At 47.8% G+C, this 19,068-nt stretch overlaps 1 protein-coding gene across 1 annotated transcript in view; it reads right to left on the bottom strand.

The window, feature by feature from the left end:
* Positions 1–2,292: 2,292 nt before the first annotated feature.
* The window catches only part of LOC109882129 (MAP kinase-interacting serine/threonine-protein kinase 2), a 45,023-nt gene continuing 28,247 nt past the window's right edge, over positions 2,293–19,068 (bottom strand). The window contains exons 10-12 of the mRNA XM_031810876.1: positions 13,971–14,165; positions 11,756–11,920; positions 2,293–11,115 (exon numbers count right to left, since the gene is read on the bottom strand). Coding sequence (XP_031666736.1) covers positions 10,726–11,115; positions 11,756–11,920; positions 13,971–14,165 — 750 coding nt within the window. The 3' untranslated portion in view covers positions 2,293–10,725. The remainder of the gene's footprint in view (positions 11,116–11,755; positions 11,921–13,970; positions 14,166–19,068) is intronic.

Below are 19,068 nucleotides of genomic sequence, written 5' to 3'. Positions count from 1 at the left end.
TTCAGCAGGGACAGGGAAGATGGTTAAAATTGATGGGAAGATGGATGGAGCCAAATACAGGACCATTCTGGAAGAAAACCTGATGGAGTCTGCAAAAGACCTGAGACTGGGACAGAGATTTGTCTTCCAACAAGACAATGATCCAAAACATAAAGCAAAATCTACAATGGAATGGTTCAAAAATAAACATATCCAGGTGTTAGAATGGCCAAGTCAAAGTCCAGACCTGAATCCAATCGAGAATCTGTGGAAAGAACTGAAAACTGCTGTTCACAAATGCTCTCCATCCAACCTCACTGAGCTCGAGCTGTTTTGCAAGGAGGAATGTGAAAAAATGTCAGTCTCTCGATGTGCAAAACTGATAGAGACATACCCCAAGCGACTTACAGCTGTAATCGCAGCAAAAGGTGGCGCTACAAAGTATTAACTTAAGGGGGCTGAATAATTTAGCACGCCCAATTTTTCCGTTCTTGATTTGTTAATAAAGTTTGAAATGTCATTCCACTTCATGATTGTGTCCCACTTGTTGATTCTTCACAAAAAAATACAGTTTTATATTCAAGGGGGCCGAATACTTTCGCAAGGCACTGTACACTGAACAAAAATATCAAACGCAACAATTTCAAAGACTTTACTGAGTTACAGTTCATATAAGGAAAACAGTCCATTGAAATTAATGCATTATGTATTTCACATGACTGGGAATACAGATCTGCATCTGTTAGTCACAGATACCTTAATAAAGAGGTAGGTTGTGGATCAGAACCAGTCAGTATCTGGTGTGACCATTTTCCTGATGCAGCACAACACATCTCCTTCACAGTTGATCAGGCTGTTGATTGTGGCCTGTGGAATGTTGTCCCACTCCTCTTCAATGGCTGTGAGAAGTTACTGGATATTGGCGGGAACTGAAACATGCTGTCAATCCAGAGCATCCCAAACATGCTCAATTTGTGATGTGTCTGAGTATGCAGGCCATGGAAGAACTGGGCCATTTTCAGCTTTCAGGAATTGTGTCCAGATCCTTACGACATGGGGATGTACATTATCATGCTGAAACATGAGGTGATGGTGGCAGAGAGAGAGCAACAGCAGAAGGGTGTGAATCCTCATGCCAAGTACAGGGGTGTGTAGGTGTGTGAGGAGAGGGGTGTGTGGAGAAGAGGGGTGAGGAGAGAAGAGGGGTGAGGAGAGAAGAGGGGTGAGGAGAGAAGAGGGGTGAGGAGAGAAGAGGGGTGAGGAGAGGAGAGGAGTGAGGAGAGGAGTGAGGAGAGGGGTGAGGAGAGGGGTGAGGAGAGGGGTGAGGAGAGGGGTGAGGAGAGGGGTGAGGAGAGGGGTGAGGAGAGGGGTGAGGAGAGGGGTGAGGAGAGGGGTGAGGAGAGGAGAGGGGAGAGGGGTGAGGAGAGGGGTGAGGAGAGGGGTGAGGAGAGGGGTGAGGAGAGGGGTGAGGAGAGGGGTGAGGAGAGGTGTGAGGAGAGGGGGCCATGAATAACCATGATTACTCTGTATTTCTGTCATCACTATTCTAATGGATGAAAGGATGCATCGTCAGTAATTCTCCAGGACCAGAGTTGGAGCCCTGTGTTGTTATTTAATACACTAAAACCCAAATCAATTCCCTATGAGGCTACACACTACAATACTGCAGCGCACATTAAATAATAAAGCTGTGTGCCGGCAGTTGAAAAAGAGCTGTTAGCTACATCTGGTACAGCACATCTTAACCACCGAGACGTTTCTGTTGTACATTGTACCTGGATAAATAAACTCAACTCGGTAAGAAAGGTTAGTTCACACTCATTAATAGATACGGATAGGTTTGCTCAGCATTTGATATCGTTGAAGACCAGTGGCACATCACGTTATGCTTCCGACAGTTTCCAGGTGGAGGACTGGGCTGGTGTTACTCGTCAATATGTCAGGAGTCAGCAACGACTCTGATCCAGTAGGAAGGTAAGTGATTGATCAATGACAATGATGGAGCACAACGAGGCTGTGGTGCAGCTGATTGAACAGGAAACACACAAGGAAGAGCCTGGTTAGAAGGGTGGGTGACAGGATATCAGCAGCTACCTCACACACAGAAACACCGGTTCCTGCTGCTCCATGAACATCATGCATGGGAAGATGTAGTTCTTCCTATCCAGAGACACGTGAAGCCGGGCCAGCTAGCAGAAAGCAATCGACTGACAGCGGGAGACAAAGACCAGCGTTTGAGAGAGAGTTCTGAAGGCCGACATGTGAGTTGCAGGAAGTGAATTTCAGAGTCAAAAGGACGACAGAACAAGACAATCTTTTTTCTGTGGATTAAATTTATTTCAAATTGTTTTCCCCAAAAAGAATTGTACAAAATTGTTTTTGCAACAGCTTGGAGAAAATGGTTTGAGTTGAGGTCTGTCATGACAAAGTGCTTTTTGACATCCATTGTTCTGCTGCTTTGCAGTTCGATTTTCATTCCCTCCCCACATGCGTCTACAGGCTGCTGAGTGAACCAAGCACACAGTGGACCAAACAGAAAGATCAAAATGACTGACTGATGAGCCCCAGAACAGACTGGGGGCCACGACAACTGAAAGTCAGTGAGGGTCATAACCAGAACAGACTGGGGGCCACGACAACTGAACGTCAGTGAGGGTCATAACCAGAACAGACTGGGGGCCACGACAACTGAACGTCAGTGAGGGTCATAACCAGAACAGACTGGGGGCCACGACAACTGAACGTCAGTGAGGGTCATAACCAGAACAGACTGGGGGCCACGACAACTGAACGTCAGTGAGGGTCATAACCAGAACAGACTGGGGGCCACTACAACAGAACGTCAGTGAGGGTCATAACCAGAACAGACTGGGGGCCATGACAACAGAACGTCAGTGAGGGTCATAACCAGAACAGACTGGGGGCCATGACAACAGAACGTCAGTGAGGGTCATAACCAGAACAGACTGGGGGCCATGACAACAGAACGTCAGTGAGGGTCATAACCAGAACAGACTGGGGGCCATGACAACAGAACGTCAGTGAGGGTCATAACTAAAAATGCATTGTGCCAAAAGAAAGTGAAAGAGACATCTGGATAGATCTGCTAGTTCCATTTTCAGATGGAAAAAATGAATTCAGGTTCAATTGAATCAAGGCGTTAATTTTTCAGGGACTTGTTCAAAACTAAAAACATTATTTAAAAGTGTTTCACGTTCATTCTGACAATATTTGTGGTTTTGAATGGTTTCCAACAGTCTGACCAACACTTAGCCTGAAATCCAGTCATCTTTGTGCTAACATTCCACTCCTTGCCAATCCTTGTCACGCCAAACAGTGGCAAGGAGTGGAATGTTAACACATCCTGGATTCCAGGCTACCCATCAGGCAGGCTGACAGAACAGTGAGGGTGTATCTTAGCAACAAGGGAACATGAACTGAATTATACCATTTTATTACTAAAAACAAAAGGTTTCATCTGAAAACAGGCTTTACATGAGCCTACCCACACGTTAGAAAAATAGAGTTGCAGTTAGGAATATGATGTATATCATAGCAAAAATATACGTGGACCTTTCTCTGTGTGGGGCGGCAGGGTAGCCTAGTGGTTAGCGCGTTGAGCTAGTCACCAAAAGGTTACAAGTTCAAATCCCTGAGCTGACAAGGTACAAATCTGTTGTTCTGCCCCTGAACAAGAAAGTTAACCCACTGTTCCCCAGTAGGCCGTCATTGAAAATAAGAATTTGTTCTTAACTGACCTTGTTAAACAAAGGTAATAAAAAAAATGGGTCCTACTTCTCAGGGCTCAGAGGTCAGTCCTACTTCTCAGGGCTCAGAGGTCAGTCCTACTTCTCAGGGCTCAGAGGTCAGTCCTACTTCTCAGGGCTCAGAGGTCAGTCCTACTTCTCAGGGCTCAGAGGTCAGTCCTACTTCTCAGGGCTCAGAGGTCAGTCCTACTTCTCAGGGCTCAGTCCTACTTCTCAGGGCTCAGAGGTCAGTCCTACTTCTCAGGGCTCAGAGGTCAGTCCTACTTCTCAGGGCTCAGAGGTCAGTCCTACTTCTCAGAGGTCAGTCCTACTTCTCAGGGCTCAGAGGTCAGTCCTACTTCTCAGAGGTCAGTCCTACTTCTCAGGGCTCAGTCCTAGTTCTCAGGGCTCAGTCCTAGTTCTCAGGGCTCAGTCCTAGTTCTCAGGGCTCAGTCCTAGTTCTCAGGGCTCAGTCCTAGTTCTCAGGGCTCAGTCCTAGTTCTCAGGGCTCAGTCCTAGTTCTCAGGGCTCAGTCCTAGTTCTTAGGGTCAACATACTGCCATCTAACAGGCTCTGTCCAACACACTGAGGAGGTTCAACATACAGCCATCTATCCTGACAGGCTCTGTCCAACACACAACATACTGCCATCTATCCTGACAGGCTCTGTCCAACACACAACATACTGCCATCTATCCTGACAGGATCTGTCCAACACACAACATACTGCCATCTATCCTGACAGGCTCTGTCCAACACACAACATACTGCCATCTATCCTGACAGGCTCTGTCCAACACACAACATACTGCCATCTATCCAACCCACAACATACTGCCATCTATCCTGACAGGATCTGTCCAACACACAACATACTGCAATCTATCCAACCCACAACATACTGCCATCTATCCTGACAGGCTCTGTCCAACACACAACATACTGCCATCTATCCAACCCACAACATACTGCCATCTATCCAACACACAACATACTGCCATCTATCCTGACAGGATCTGTCCAACACACAGAGGGGTGTTGTTTTTCTACTGGTTGTAGCCTTGGATTCTACATGAAATGCTTCACTCAGACTGGTCTATGTTAGAGCAGAACCTGTGTGGCAGTGTCTACTAGGGTCTTCCCAGACATACCGTAGTAGATTCCTTTTGTGGTCCACATTCAGGAATAAACAGAAGTCTAAACAAACGGATGGATCTGGCTTAAGACGGCACTACGCTAGATTTCTGAGACACACAATTATTCAAGGACGTTACCAGCACAAAGAACAACTATAAAACAAACGGGTTGTAGTTCGAGCTGAACAAGAGACAGAAACACTGAAGTTAAATAACCATATTCATCTCATTTAGCTCTCCCTCAACATACTGTTCCACTGTCTGTTCCATCAACCAGAGTTCAATAACAGAACTATTCTCTGGACCGGGACACAGATCCACTGTCTGTTCCATCAACCAGAGTTCAATAACAGAACTATTCTCTGGACCGGGACACAGAACCACTGTCTGTTCCATCAACCAGAGTTCAATAACAGAACTATTCTCTGGACCGGGACACAGATCCACTGTCTGTTCCATCAACCAGAGTTCAATAACAGAACTATTCTCTGGACCGGGACACAGATCCACTGTCTGTTCCATCAACCAGAGTTCAATAACAGAACTATTCTCTGGACCGGGACACAGATCCAGTCTGTTCCATCAACCAGAGTTCAATAACAGAACTATTCTCTGGACCGGGACACAGATCCACTGTCTGTTCCATCAACCAGAGTTCAATAACAGAACTATTCTCTGGACCGGGACACAGATCCACTGTCTGTTCCATCAACCAGAGTTCAATAACAGAACTATTCTCTGGACCGGGACACAGATCCACTGTCTGTTCCATCAACCAGAGTTCAATAACAGAACTATTCTCTGGACCGGGACACAGATCCACTGTCTGTTCCATCAACCAGAGTTCAATAACAGAACTATTCTCTGGACCGGGACACAGATCCACTGTCTGTTCCATCAACCAGAGTTCAATAACAGAACTATTCTCTGGACCGGGACACAGAACCACTGTCTGTTCCATCAACCAGAGTTCAATAACAGAACTATTCTCTGGACCGGGACACAGATCCACTGTCTGTTCCATCAACCAGAGTTCAATAACAGAACTATTCTCTGGACCGGGACACAGATCCACTGTCTGTTCCATCAACCAGAGTTCAATAACAGAACTATTCTCTGGACCGGGACACAGAACCACTGTCTGTTCCATCAACCAGAGTTCAATAACAGAACTATTCTCTGGACCGGGACACAGATCCACTGTCTGTTCCATCAACCAGAGTTCAATAACAGAACTATTCTCTGGACCGGGACACAGATCCACTGTCTGTTCCATCAACCAGAGTTCAATAACAGAACTATTCTCTGGACCGGGACACAGATCCACTCTGTCTGTCCCACCAACAATGTAGAAACTTCAAAACAACAGTAAAACAGAAGCGTAACAGCCGGAGAAACAGCAGCCTGACACAGTATAGTAGAGAAACGTCCCAAACGGTACCCTATTTCCTGTATAGTGCACATAGAGCCCAATGGGCCCTGGTCTGAAGTAGTGCACTATATAGGGAATAGGGTTCCATAGGGCTCTGGTCTAAAGTAGTGCACTATATAGGGAATAGGGTTACATAGGGCTCTGGTCTAAAGTAGTGCACTATATAGGGAATAGGGTGCCTTTGGGACACAACCCTAGGAGTTCTTGGGAGTGAACCCACCTAAAATAAAAAAGTATGGGTTTATCATTCACATCTGCTTCATATCCTTGAAGATCTGTTTGGAATGCTTTCCCTAATTGGCCCCAAAATTAATCATTTAGATTTTGAGAAAGACTGTTGAGAACTTCAAATAACGTATCGTTGCTGCTTTAGGTCATGCGATAGTACCCTTTATTTTATAGCACCATGTGACATTCCTATACAAAAGTTAATCGGAGCTACGCTCATCTGGTTATAACCACAGTACTAGACTGATCTGGGCAGCTGGTTGTAACCACAGTACTAGACTGATCTGGGCAGCTGGTTATAACCACAGTACTAGACTGATCTGGGCAGCTGGTTATAACCACAGTACTAGACTGATCTGGGCAGCTGGTTGTAACCACAGTACTAGACTGATCTGGGCAGCTGGTTATAACCACAGTACTAGACTGATCTGGGCAGCTGGTTATAACCACAGTACTAGACTGATCTGGACAGCTGGTTGTAACCACAGTACTAGACTGATCTGGGCTGGGCAGCTGGTTGTAACCACAGTACTAGACTGATCTGGGCTGGGCAGCTGGTTGTAACCACAGTACTAGACTGATCTGGGCAGCTGGTTGTAACCACAGTACTAGACTGATCTGGGCAGCTGGTTATAACCACAGTACTAGACTGATCTGGACAGCTGGTTATAACCACAGTACTAGACTGATCTGGGCAGCTGGTTGTAACCACAGAACTAGACTGATCTGGGCAGCTGGTTATAACCACAGTACTAGACTGATCTGGGCAGCTGGTTGTAACCACAGTACTAGACTGATCTGGGCAGCTGGTTGTAACCACAGTACTAGACTGATCTGGGCAGCTGGTTATAACCACAGTACTAGACTGATCTGGGCTGGGCAGCTGGTTATAGCCACAGTACTAGACTGATCTGGGCAGCTGGTTATAACCACAGTACTAGACTGATCTGGGCAGCTGGTTATAACCACAGTACTAGACTGATCTGGGCTGGGCAGCTGGTTATAGCCACAGTACTAGACTGATCTGGGCAGCTGGTTATAACCACAGTACTAGACTGATCTGGGCAGCTGGTTGTAACCACAGTACTAGACTGATCTGGGCAGCTGGTTATAACCACAGTACTAGACTGATCTGGGCTGGGCAGCTGGTTATAGCCACAGTACTAGACTGATCTGGGCAGCTGGTTATAACCACAGTACTAGACTGATCTGGGCAGCTGGTTGTAACCACAGTACTAGACTGATCTGGGCAGCTGGTTATAACCACAGTACTAGACTGATCTGGGCTGGGCAGCTGGTTATAGCCACAGTACTAGACTGATCTGGGCAGCTGGTTATAACCACAGTACTAGACTGATCTGGGCAGCTGGTTGTAACCACAGTACTAGACTGATCTGGGCAGCTGGTTATAACCACAGTACTAGACTGATCTGGGCTGGGCAGCTGGTTATAGCCACAGTACTAGACTGATCTGGGCAGCTGGTTATAACCACAGTACTAGACTGATCTGGGCAGCTGGTTGTAACCACAGTACTAGACTGATCTGGGCAGCTGGTTATAACCACAGTACTAGACTGATCTGGGCAGCTGGTTGTAACCACAGAACTAGACTGATCTGGGCTGGGCAGCTGGTTATAGCCACAGAACTAGACTGATCTGGGCAGCTGGTTATAGCCACAGTACTAGACTGATCTGGGCAGCTGGTTGTAACCACAGTACTAGACTGATCTGGGCAGCTGGTTATAACCACAGAACTAGACTGATCTGGGCAGCTGGTTATAACCACAGTACTAGACTGATCTGGGCAGCTGGTTGTAACCACAGTACTAGACTGATCTGGGCAGCTGGTTGTAACCACAGAACTAGACTGATCTGGGCTGGGCAGCTGGTTATAGCCACAGTACTAGACTGATCTGGGCAGCTGGTTATAGCCACAGTACTAGACTGATCTGGGCAGCTGGTTATAGCCACAGTACTAGACTGATCTGGGCAGCTGGTTATAGCCACAGTACTAGACTGATCTGGGCAGCTGGTTATAGCCACAGTACTAGACTGATCTGGGCAGCTGGTTATAGCCACAGTACTAGACTGATCTGGGCAGCTGGTTATAACCACAGTACTAGACTGATCTGGGCAGCTGGTTATAGCCACAGTACTAGACTGATCTGGGCAGCTGGTTATAGCCACAGTACTAGACTGATCTGGACAGCTGGTTATAACCACAGTACTAAACTGATCTGGACAGCTGGTTATAGCCACAGAACTAGACTGATCTGGGCAGCTGGTTATAACCACAGTACTAGACTGATCTGGGCAGCTGGTTATAACCACAGTACTAGACTGATATGGGACGAAAGCACATGGCCCTGGGCATTCATCCTATAAGTGGTTAATTTGGTCTTCTTGGAATACCACCAGCTAGCTAGCCATGCTGGAGCCTCGTCTGAACACACTGAAAAGGCAGTCAACCAAGGCCTTGATTATACATTAAATGACTTGTCATCAACATGACAGATGACCATTGTCAGGCCTTTAAAACTTCTTCATTAGGATCTTAGAATGTAGATCGTTTGATCGTGTGATTTGAAGAAAAGAAACTGAGGATCTCTCCCCTCGTCTTTCTTTGACTTCTCTTGATACCTGGAGAGTCAATAACAGTTGTATTGATACCTGGTGAAGTCCCCCCCCCCCAGCTCTCTCTATATATATTTCTAGGTCCTGAGGTATCTGCTGGAAAATAGTTTGTGTTAAAGTTTTAAGTATCTTCGTTGCTGGGACTCTCTCTTGGGTTCAGACCAATTTAAGGCCCGTTTCCCAGACACAGATTAATTAAGCCTAGTCCTGGACTAAGAAACATGACTAAAGGATTCTCCATTGAAAGTGATCTTTAGTCCAGGTCTAGGCTAAGCTTAACTTAAGCTCAGGCTACTTTGGCAGGGTCCATGTCTCCCTATTACAGTCAGCAACAATGACTGCATCAAGCAGCACCCTATTCCCTATATGCCACTTGTGATGCAGCCAGTCAGTGAGCACAACATGTCAATCAGGACGCCTCAGATCTCAGATAATGGATCGATAGTACCACCACAACAGCGGTTCAAGGGGCAGAAATAATGATAACAGGCGAGATGTTGTTTGGACTTTGTTAAATCCCAGCAATGAGGAGGTACTAGATAGTCAGAGTTGGCTAGCCTAGCGGCCTCGTACAGAGTTGGCTAGCCTAGCGGCCTCGTACAGAGTTGGCTAGCCTAGCGGCCTCGTACAGAGTTGGCTAGCCTAGCGGCCTCGTACAGAGTTGGCTAGCCTAGCGGCCTCGTACAGAGTTGGCTAGCCTAGCGGCCTCGTACAGAGTTGGCTAGCCTAGCGGCCTCGTACAGAGTTGGCTAGCCTAGCGGCCTCGTACAGAGTTGGCTAGCCTAGCGGCCTCGTACAGAGTTGGCTAGCCTAGCGGCCTCGTACAGAGTTGGCTAGCCTAGCGGCCGGGCCCGGTTATCAGGCCACCTGAGCTCCCACTACAACAAGCAGGAAGGGTTTGAGTGAGCCACTCAGTGAAACTGACAAAGGTCTCAGTTTGGATAAGTGCGTTACAACACTGCTGCTAGCTGGATAACTGGGCCATCCCGCCCTCGTAGACTGAAGTAGAGGGAAGGTCCTGAGGGGTATACTATAAAGGAGTTAGCCAGCTAACGTGCCTACATATTCTGATACGTTTTATTTTGTAGAAAGATGAGCTTGAAAAACGGCATGTTCGAATTGATTTAACAAACAAAAACAACATATCCAAGTTGATCTTTTTGTTTTATATTAACAATAAAATCAATGTCTATTTCGACTTGTTATCTGGCCAACTCATTGAACCCACTGGGCCTCTAGTATATCTGATGAAGCTGGTTGATGAAGTTTTCAATTCAGAGCGGGATGACCCACTCTTCAAAATCCCTTTCCCCTCCCTCCCCCACCCCAAGAGTAGAATAGTCTTCGAATTAGGCAGAGGGTCAATGTGCTTCTTTAAGTGCTGCGAAGACCACATCCCCATCATCATCCAAGCCACTGAGGTATTGCAGGTGTGGCTTAGTGATGAGAAAGATGATGGGAGGGGGTAGAGAAGAAAAGAGGTGGGAGGAGGAGCTGAGCAGTGAATTTTCAGGAGCATTATCAGGTTAGGTTTGCAGTTGGTCGGTCAGTTTAACGGTTGTTAGAGGTTTCAGGCACAGTCCTCCATGATGACCAGGGGTGCAAGGAGCTGCCGGAGCTCCGAGGCACACACTGGCCCTGTGTGGGGGGGCCCTCTCCTCTTTTGCCGGGCCAGCCGAGAGGACAAGGGGGAGAGGGGGCGCAGGGAGCTCTGGGGGCTGAGGCTGCAGCTAGCAGTGGTGCTGGTAGCCATGTGGTGGGACGAGGGGGACAGAGAGAGGGACCCCAACGACCCTTCTTCCTCAGAATCTTCGTTGCGGTCCTCTCTCTCCTGACGGTCGCTCTCGTCCTGCTCAGCTAGCTGGCGGGTGACAGCCACAGCCTGGCCAGCGAAGAAGGTCAGGTCCTGGGCTCTGCTGCCTCTGTGGTTCAGCCTGGAGGGCACGGTGTTGGGAGCACACTGAGGGAAGAGACCGATGAATGATTAGGTCATGAATTCTAGGCAGCTACCTTTTGTCCCTTCCATTGGAAGTCAAAGTTGCTCCATCTTATAGTTAAAAACCAGAGAGCTGAACTGAGAGATCAAAATAAAGATTTAGAGAGACAGAGAATGAGAGCCTTCAAACAGTCAAAGCGTCAATACATTACTAAGCTCAAATCCTACTACGCTGGCTCTGACGCTCCTTGGATGAGGCAGGGCTTTGCAAACTATCATGGCTTACAACAAAGGGAAACCCAGCCACAAGCTGCCCAGTGCCTACCAGATTAGCTAAATTTGAGGCAAGCAACACTGAACCATGCATTTGAGCACCAGCTGTTCCAGACGACTGATCTTGCTGATCTCTCCATAGCCGATGTGAATAAGACCTTTAATAAACAGGTCAACTTTCACAAGGCACAGGGGCCAGATGGATTATCAGGACACCTACTTAGATCATGCCCCGATCAGCTGGCAAGTGTCTTCACTAACATTTTCACCTCTCCCTGACCCAGTGTGTAATACCTACATGTTTCATGCAGACCACCATAGTGCCTGTGCCCAAGAACAGAGACAGAGAGACAGAGACAGAGAGAGACAGAGAGGGACATAAGAACCGTACCCCTTGGACCCAGGGGTGCTGCAGGACCTGAGCAGCACTGAGGCGGTTCTTGGCATCTCTGACCAGAAGCCTGGTGATGAGGTCTTTAGCGCCAGAGGATATCTGCTTCCAGTCCTTCTCAGGGAACTCATACTTCCCCTCCTGGATGCTCTCAAACAGCATGTTCTGGAGATGTGACAAAAGACATACTGTTGAAGAATCCCGAACTGACTGGCAGGATGTAAGATCCCTAACTGACGGGCAGGATGGAAGATCCCTGACTGACGGGCAGGATGGAAGATCCCTAACTGACGGGCAGGATGGAACATCCCTAACTGACGGGCAGGATGGAAGATCCCTAACTGACGGGCAGGATGGAAGATCCCTAACTGACGGGCAGGATGTAAGATCCCTAACTGACGGGCAGGATGTAAGATCCCTAACTGACGGGCAGGATGTAAGATCCCTAACTGACGGGCAGGATGTAAGATCACTAACTGACGGGCAGGATGTAAGATCACTAACTGACGGGCAGGATGTAAGATCACTAACTGACGGGCAGGATGTAAGATCACTAACTGACGGGCAGGATGTAAGATCACTAACTGACGGGCAGGATGTAAGATCACTAACTGACGGGCAGGATGTAAGATCACTAACTGACGGGCAGGATGTAAGATCCGTAACTGACGGGCAGGATGTAAGATCCGTAACTGACTGGCAGGATGTAAGATCCCTAACTGACGGGCAGGATGTAAGATCCCTAACTGACTGGCAGGATGTAAGATCCCTAACTGACTGGCAGGATGTAAGATCCCTAACTGACTGGCAGGATGTAAGATCCCTAACTGACGGGCAGGATGTAAGATCCCTAACTGACGGGCAGGATGTAAGATCCCTAACTGACGGGCAGGATGTAAGATCCCTAACTGACGGGCAGGATGTAAGATCCCTAACTGACGGGCAGGATGTAAGATCCCTAACTGACGGGCAGGATGTAAGATCCCTAACTGACGGGCAGGATGTAAGATCCCTAACTGACGGGCAGGATGTAAGATCCCTAACTGACTGGCAGGATGTAAGATCCCTAACTGACGGGCAGGATGTAAGATCCCTAACTGACGGGCAGGATGTAAGATCCCTAACTGACGGGCAGGATGTAAGATCCCTAACTGACGGGCAGGATGTAAGATCCCTAACTGACTGGCAGGATGTAAGATCCCTAACTGACGGGCAGGATGTAAGATCACTAACTGACGGGCAGGATGTAAGATCCCTAACTGACGGGCAGGATGTAAGATCCCTAACTGACGGGCAGGATGTAAGATCCCTAACTGACGGGCAGGATGTAAGATCCCTAACTGACGGGCAGGATGTAAGATCACTAACTGACGGGCAGGATGTAAGATCACTAACTGACTGGCAGGATGTAAGATCACTACTACTAGTAGCAGTGGTATTAGTGTGTTGTAGTAGTAGGTGGTATTAGTGTGTTGTAGTAGCAGTAGCAGTAGCAGTATTAGTGTGTTGTAGTAGTAGTAATAGTAGTAGTAGTAGTAGTGGTATTAGTGTGTTGTAGTAGTGGTAGTATTAGTGTGTAGTAGTAGTGGTAGTAGTAGTGGTATTAGTGTGTAGTAGTAGTGGTATTAGTGTGTAGTAGTAGTGGTATTAGTGTGTAGTGGTATTAGTGTGTAGTGGTATTAGTGTGTAGTAGTATTAGTGTGTAGTAGTAGTGGTATTAGTGTGTAGTGGTATTAGTGTGTAGTAGTAGTAGTAGTAGTAGTAGTAGTAGTAGTGGTATTAGTGTGTAGTAGTAGTAGTAGTAGTAGTAGTAGTAGTAGTGGTATTAGTGTGTAGTAGTAGTAGTAGTAGTAGTAGTAGTGGTATTAGTGTGTAGTAGTAGTAGTAGTAGTAGTAGTGGTGGTATTAGTGTGTAGTAGTAGTAGCAGTAGTGGTATTAGTGTGTTGTAGTAATAGTAGCAGTAGTGGTATTAGTGTGTTGTTGTAGTAGTAGTGGTATTAGTGTGTTGTTGTAGTAGTAGCAGTAGTGGTATTAGTGTGTTGTAGTCATAGTAGTGGTATTAGTGTGTTGTAGTCATAGTAGTGGTATTAGTGTGTTGTAGTCATAGTAGTGGTATTAGTGTGTGGTATTAGTGCGTTGTAGTAGCAGTAGTAGTCGTAGCAGTGATATTAGTGTGTTGTAGTAGACAACTGTTTGTGGTAGCTCGTATCTTACCTGGCATTCCTGGCAGGGCTCTCCCCAGTCCCAGCCACAGTTGGTGCCACAGTGCCCTACGAAGGGAGGGTACCCACTCAGCATAATGTACAGGATGACCCCCAGACTCCACAGGTCACAGCGCTTATCATAGATCGTAGCCTCCTCACTGAAGGCCTCCACCACCTCCGGAGCCATGTACTCTGCTGAACCACACTGGGGAGAGACCAGAAACAGATGTATACTGTTAGTCTGCATTTACACATGCAGCCCAACCTGGGACCTTTTTTACATTCGTCTTTTCACAACAGATCAGGAGACGAGACGGGGTGGGGAGACGAGACGGGGTGGGGAGACGAGACGGGGTGGGGAGACGAGGTGAGGATTAGAGGTGAGGATTAGAGGTGAGGAGAAGAGGGGTGTTGCTGTGTTGTAGCGATGGTGTTGTAGTCTCTTCAAGAAGATGATAATCCTAGTCAAATTAGCAACCCATGCTAGTTGATGATAATCCTAGTCATATTAGCAACCCATGCTAGTTGTTGATAATCCTAGTCATATTAGCATCCCATGCTAGTTGTTGATAATCCTAGTCATATTAGCAACCCATGCTAGTTGTTGATAATCCTAGTCATATTAGCATCCCATGCTAGTTGTTGATAATCCTAGTCATTAGCATCCCATGCTAGTTGATAATAATCCTAGTCCTATTAGCATCCCATGCTAGTTGATAATCCTAGTCCTATTAGCATCCCATGCTAGTTGATAATCCTAGTCCTATTAGCATCCCATGCTAGTTGTAGCATATTAGATCTCTTTCTATATGTCAAACAGATATTCTCATCTCTGCCACAAGTGTTTCCCCACTAATTGCATTCATTCACTCACAAGTAGCTTTGCTGCACTTATAATATGAAGAAATAATAGTTTATCAACATACTAAACTAAACGTTTTGATCTGTTGCATCAGACTCATGTAACCCAGGTCTACTGGTTGTATGAATTTGGGATCTACCGTCCCACAACTGTCCCAGGATCTGTTTGGAATAGGCCATTTGTTTCTCACACAGCACAACAAGCTGACCAACAGAATAGTTAAATTTTTCTACTATGGGGGATAGTAGATTGACAGCCTAGTGATTGTGCTGTTTGTTACTGGTCTTGTTGGCTAGTGATTGTGCTGTTCGTTACTGGTCTTGCTGAGTAGTGATTGTGCTGTTCGTTACTGGTCTTGTTGACTAGTGATTGTGCTGTTCGTTACTGGTCTTGTTGACTAGTGATTGTGCTGTTCGTTACTGGTCTTGTTGGCTAGTGATTGTGCTGTTCGTTACTGGTCTTGTTGGCTAGTGATTGTGCTGTTCGTTACTGGTCTTGTTGGCTAGTGATTGTGCTGTTCGTTACTGGTCTTGTTGGCTAGTCATTCTGCAGTCACAAGGCAATGCTACTAAATACAAAGTGAATGTATGTAAACTTCTGACCCACTGGGAATGTGATGAAAGAAATAGAAGCTGGAATCGTTCTCTACTATTATTCTGACATTTCACATTCTTAAAATAAAGTGGTGATCCTAACTGACCAAAGACAGGGAATTTTTACCACGATTAAATGCCAGGAATTGTGAAAAACTGAGTTTAAATGTACACTGCTCAAAAAAATAAAGGGAACACTAAAATAACACTTCCTAGATCTTAATGAATGAAATATTCTTCTTTAAATAGTTGATTGTGCTGACAACAAAATCACACAAAAATTATCATTGGAAATCAAATTTATCAACCCATGGAGGTCTGTAGCCACTGTCAGTCTCATCATACTGTTGAACTGGTCCACCGGAATATGTCAGTCTGTCATCATACTGTTGTTCCCCCATCCAACAGCTGTTCAGAACCCCCACTCGGGGAGTGATGCACATTTTGTTCTAGCCCTGCACTATGACACCCTGACTCAGCGAATCGTCATGGCCGTGTGTTAGGGTTGCACAATTCTGGAACTTAGTGTTTTGAAAGCGGTAATTCCCAAAACGTTACTAAAGTCCTTAGGTTTTTGTGAAAATCTTGGTTGGACGATTCCTGGAATCAGGAGGGAATAAGCTCCCACAACAACCAGTAACCACTAGCAGTGGGCTGAAGGGAGGAGTAGATTCTAGCTAGCTACTACCCCCAGGGCCCACAACAACCAGTAACCACTAGCAGTGGGCTGAAGGGAGGAGTAGATTCTAGCTAGCTACTACCCCCAGGGCCCACAACAACCAGTAACCACTAGCAGTGGGCTGAAGGGAGGAGTAGATTCTAGCTAGCTACTACCCCCAGGGCCCACAACAACCAGTAACCACTAGCAGTGGGCTGAAGGGAGGAGTAGATTCTAGCTAGCTACTACCCCCAGGGCCCACAACAACCAGTAACCACTAGCAGTGGGCTGAAGGGAGGAGTAGATTCTAGCTAGCTACTACCCCCAGGGCCCACAACAACCAGTAACCACTAGCAGTGGGCTGAAGGGAGGAGTAGATTCTAGCTAGCTACTACCCCCAGCTCCCACAACAACCAGTAATCACTAGCAGTGGGCTGAAGGGAGGAGTAGATTCTAGCTAGCTACTACCCCCAGGGCCCACAACAACCAGTAACCACTAGCAGTGGGCTGAAGGGAGGAGTAGATTCTAGCTAGCTACTACCCCCAGGGCCCACAACAACCAGTAACCACTAGCAGTGGGCTGAAGGGAGGAGTAGATTCTAGCTAGCTACTACCCCCAGGGCCCACAACAACCAGTAACCACTAGCAGTGGGCTGAAGGGAGGAGTAGATTCTAGCTAGCTACTACCCCCAGGGCCCACAACAACCAGTAACCACTAGCAGTGGGCTGAAGGGAGGAGTAGATTCTAGCTAGCTACTACCCCCAGGGCCCACAACAACCAGTAACCACTAGCAGTGGGCTGAAGGGAGGAGTAGATTCTAGCTAGCTACTACCCCCAGGGCCCACAACAACCAGTAACCACTAGCAGTGGGCTGAAGGGAGGAGTAGATTCTAGCTAGCTACTACCCCCAGGGCCCACAACAACCAGTAACCACTAGCAGTGGGCTGAAGGAGGAGTAGATTCTAGCTAGCTACTACCCCCAGGGCCCACAACAACCAGTAACCACTAGCAGTGGGCTGAAGGGAGGAGTAGATTCTAGCTAGCTACTACCCCAGGGCCCACAACAACCAGTAACCACTAGCAGTGGGCTGAAGGGAGGAGTAGATTCTAGCTAGCTACTACCCCCAGGGCCCACAACAACCAGTAACCACTAGCAGTGGGCTGAAGGGAGGAGTAGATTCTAGCTAGCTACTACCCCCAGCTCCCACAACAACCAGTAATCACTAGCAGTGGGCTGAAGGGAGGAGTAGATTCTAGCTAGCTACTACCCCCAGGGCCCACAACAACCAGTAACCACTAGCAGTGGGCTGAAGGGAGGAGTAGATTCTAGCTAGCTACTACCCCCAGGGCCCACAACAACCAGTAACCACTAGCAGTGGGCTGAAGGGAGGAGTAGATTCTAGCTAGCTACTACCCCCAGGGCCCACAACAACCAGTAACCACTAGCAGTGGGCTGAAGGGAGGAGTAGATTCTAGCTAGCTACTACCCCCAGGGCCCACAACAACCAGTAACCACTAGCAGTGGGCTGAAGGGAGGAGTAGATTCTAGCTAGCTACTACCCCCAGCTCCCACAACAACCAGTAATCACTAGCAGTGGGCTGAAGGGAGGAGTAGATTCTAGCTAGCTACTACCCCCAGGGCCCACAACAACCAGTAACCACTAGCAGTGGGCTGAAGGGAGGAGTAGATTCTAGCTAGCTACTACCCCCAGGGCCCACAACAACCAGTAACCACTAGCAGTGGGCTGAAGGGAGGAGTAGATTCTAGCTAGCTACTACCCCCAGGGCCCACAACAACCAGTAACCACTAGCAGTGGGCTGAAGGGAGGAGTAGATTCTAGCTAGCTACTACCCCCAGGGCCCACAACAACCAGTAACCACTAGCAGTGGGCTGAAGGGAGGAGTAGATTCTAGCTAGCTACTACCCCCAGGGCCCACAACAACCAGTAACCACTAGCAGTGGGCTGAAGGGAGGAGTAGATTCTAGCTAGCTACTACCCCCAGGGCCCACAACAACCAGTAACCACTAGCAGTGGGCTGAAGGGAGGAGTAGATTCTAGCTAGCTACTACCCCCAGGGCCCACAACAACCAGTAACCACTAGCAGTGGGCTGAAGGGAGGAGTAGATTCTAGCTAGCTACTACCCCCAGGGCCCACAACAACCAGTAACCACTAGCAGTGGGCTGAAGGGAGGAGTAGATTCTAGCTAGCTACTACCCCCAGGGCCCACAACAACCAGTAACCACTAGCAGTGGGCTGAAGGGAGGAGTAGATTCTAGCTAGCTACTACCCCCAGGGCCCACAACAACCAGTAACCACTAGCAGTGGGCTGAAGGGAGGAGTAGATTCTAGCTAGCTACTACCCCCAGGGCCCACAACAACCAGTAACCACTAGCAGTGGGCTGAAGGGAGGAGTAGATTCTAGCTAGCTACTACCCCCAGGGCCCACAACAACCAGTAACCACTAGCAGTGGGCTGAAGGGAGGAGTAGATTCTAGCTAGCTACTACCCCCAGCTCCCACAACAACCAGTAATCACTAGCAGTGGGCTGAAGGGAGGAGTAGATTCTAGCTAGCTACTACCCCCAGGGCCCACAACAACCAGTAACCACTAGCAGTGGGCTGAAGGGAGGAGTAGATTCTAGCTAGCTACTACCCCCAGGGCCCACAACAACCAGTAACCACTAGCAGTGGGCTGAAGGGAGGAGTAGATTCTAGCTAGCTACTACCCCCAGGGCCCACAACAACCAGTAACCACTAGCAGTGGGCTGAAGGGAGGAGTAGATTCTAGCTAGCTACTACCCCCAGGGCCCACAACAACCAGTAACCACTAGCAGTGGGCTGAAGGGAGGAGTAGATTCTAGCTAGCTACTACCCCCAGGGCCCACAACAACCAGTAACCACTAGCAGTGGGCTGAAGGGAGGAGTAGATTCTAGCTAGCTACTACCCCCAGGGCCCACAACAACCAGTAACCACTAGCAGTGGGCTGAAGGG

The sequence above is a fragment of the Oncorhynchus kisutch genome, linkage group LG30, assembly GCF_002021735.2.
Source record: "Oncorhynchus kisutch isolate 150728-3 linkage group LG30, Okis_V2, whole genome shotgun sequence".
Taxonomy (NCBI): domain Eukaryota; kingdom Metazoa; phylum Chordata; class Actinopteri; order Salmoniformes; family Salmonidae; genus Oncorhynchus; species Oncorhynchus kisutch.
This window is presented reverse-complemented; position numbering and strand designations above follow the sequence as displayed.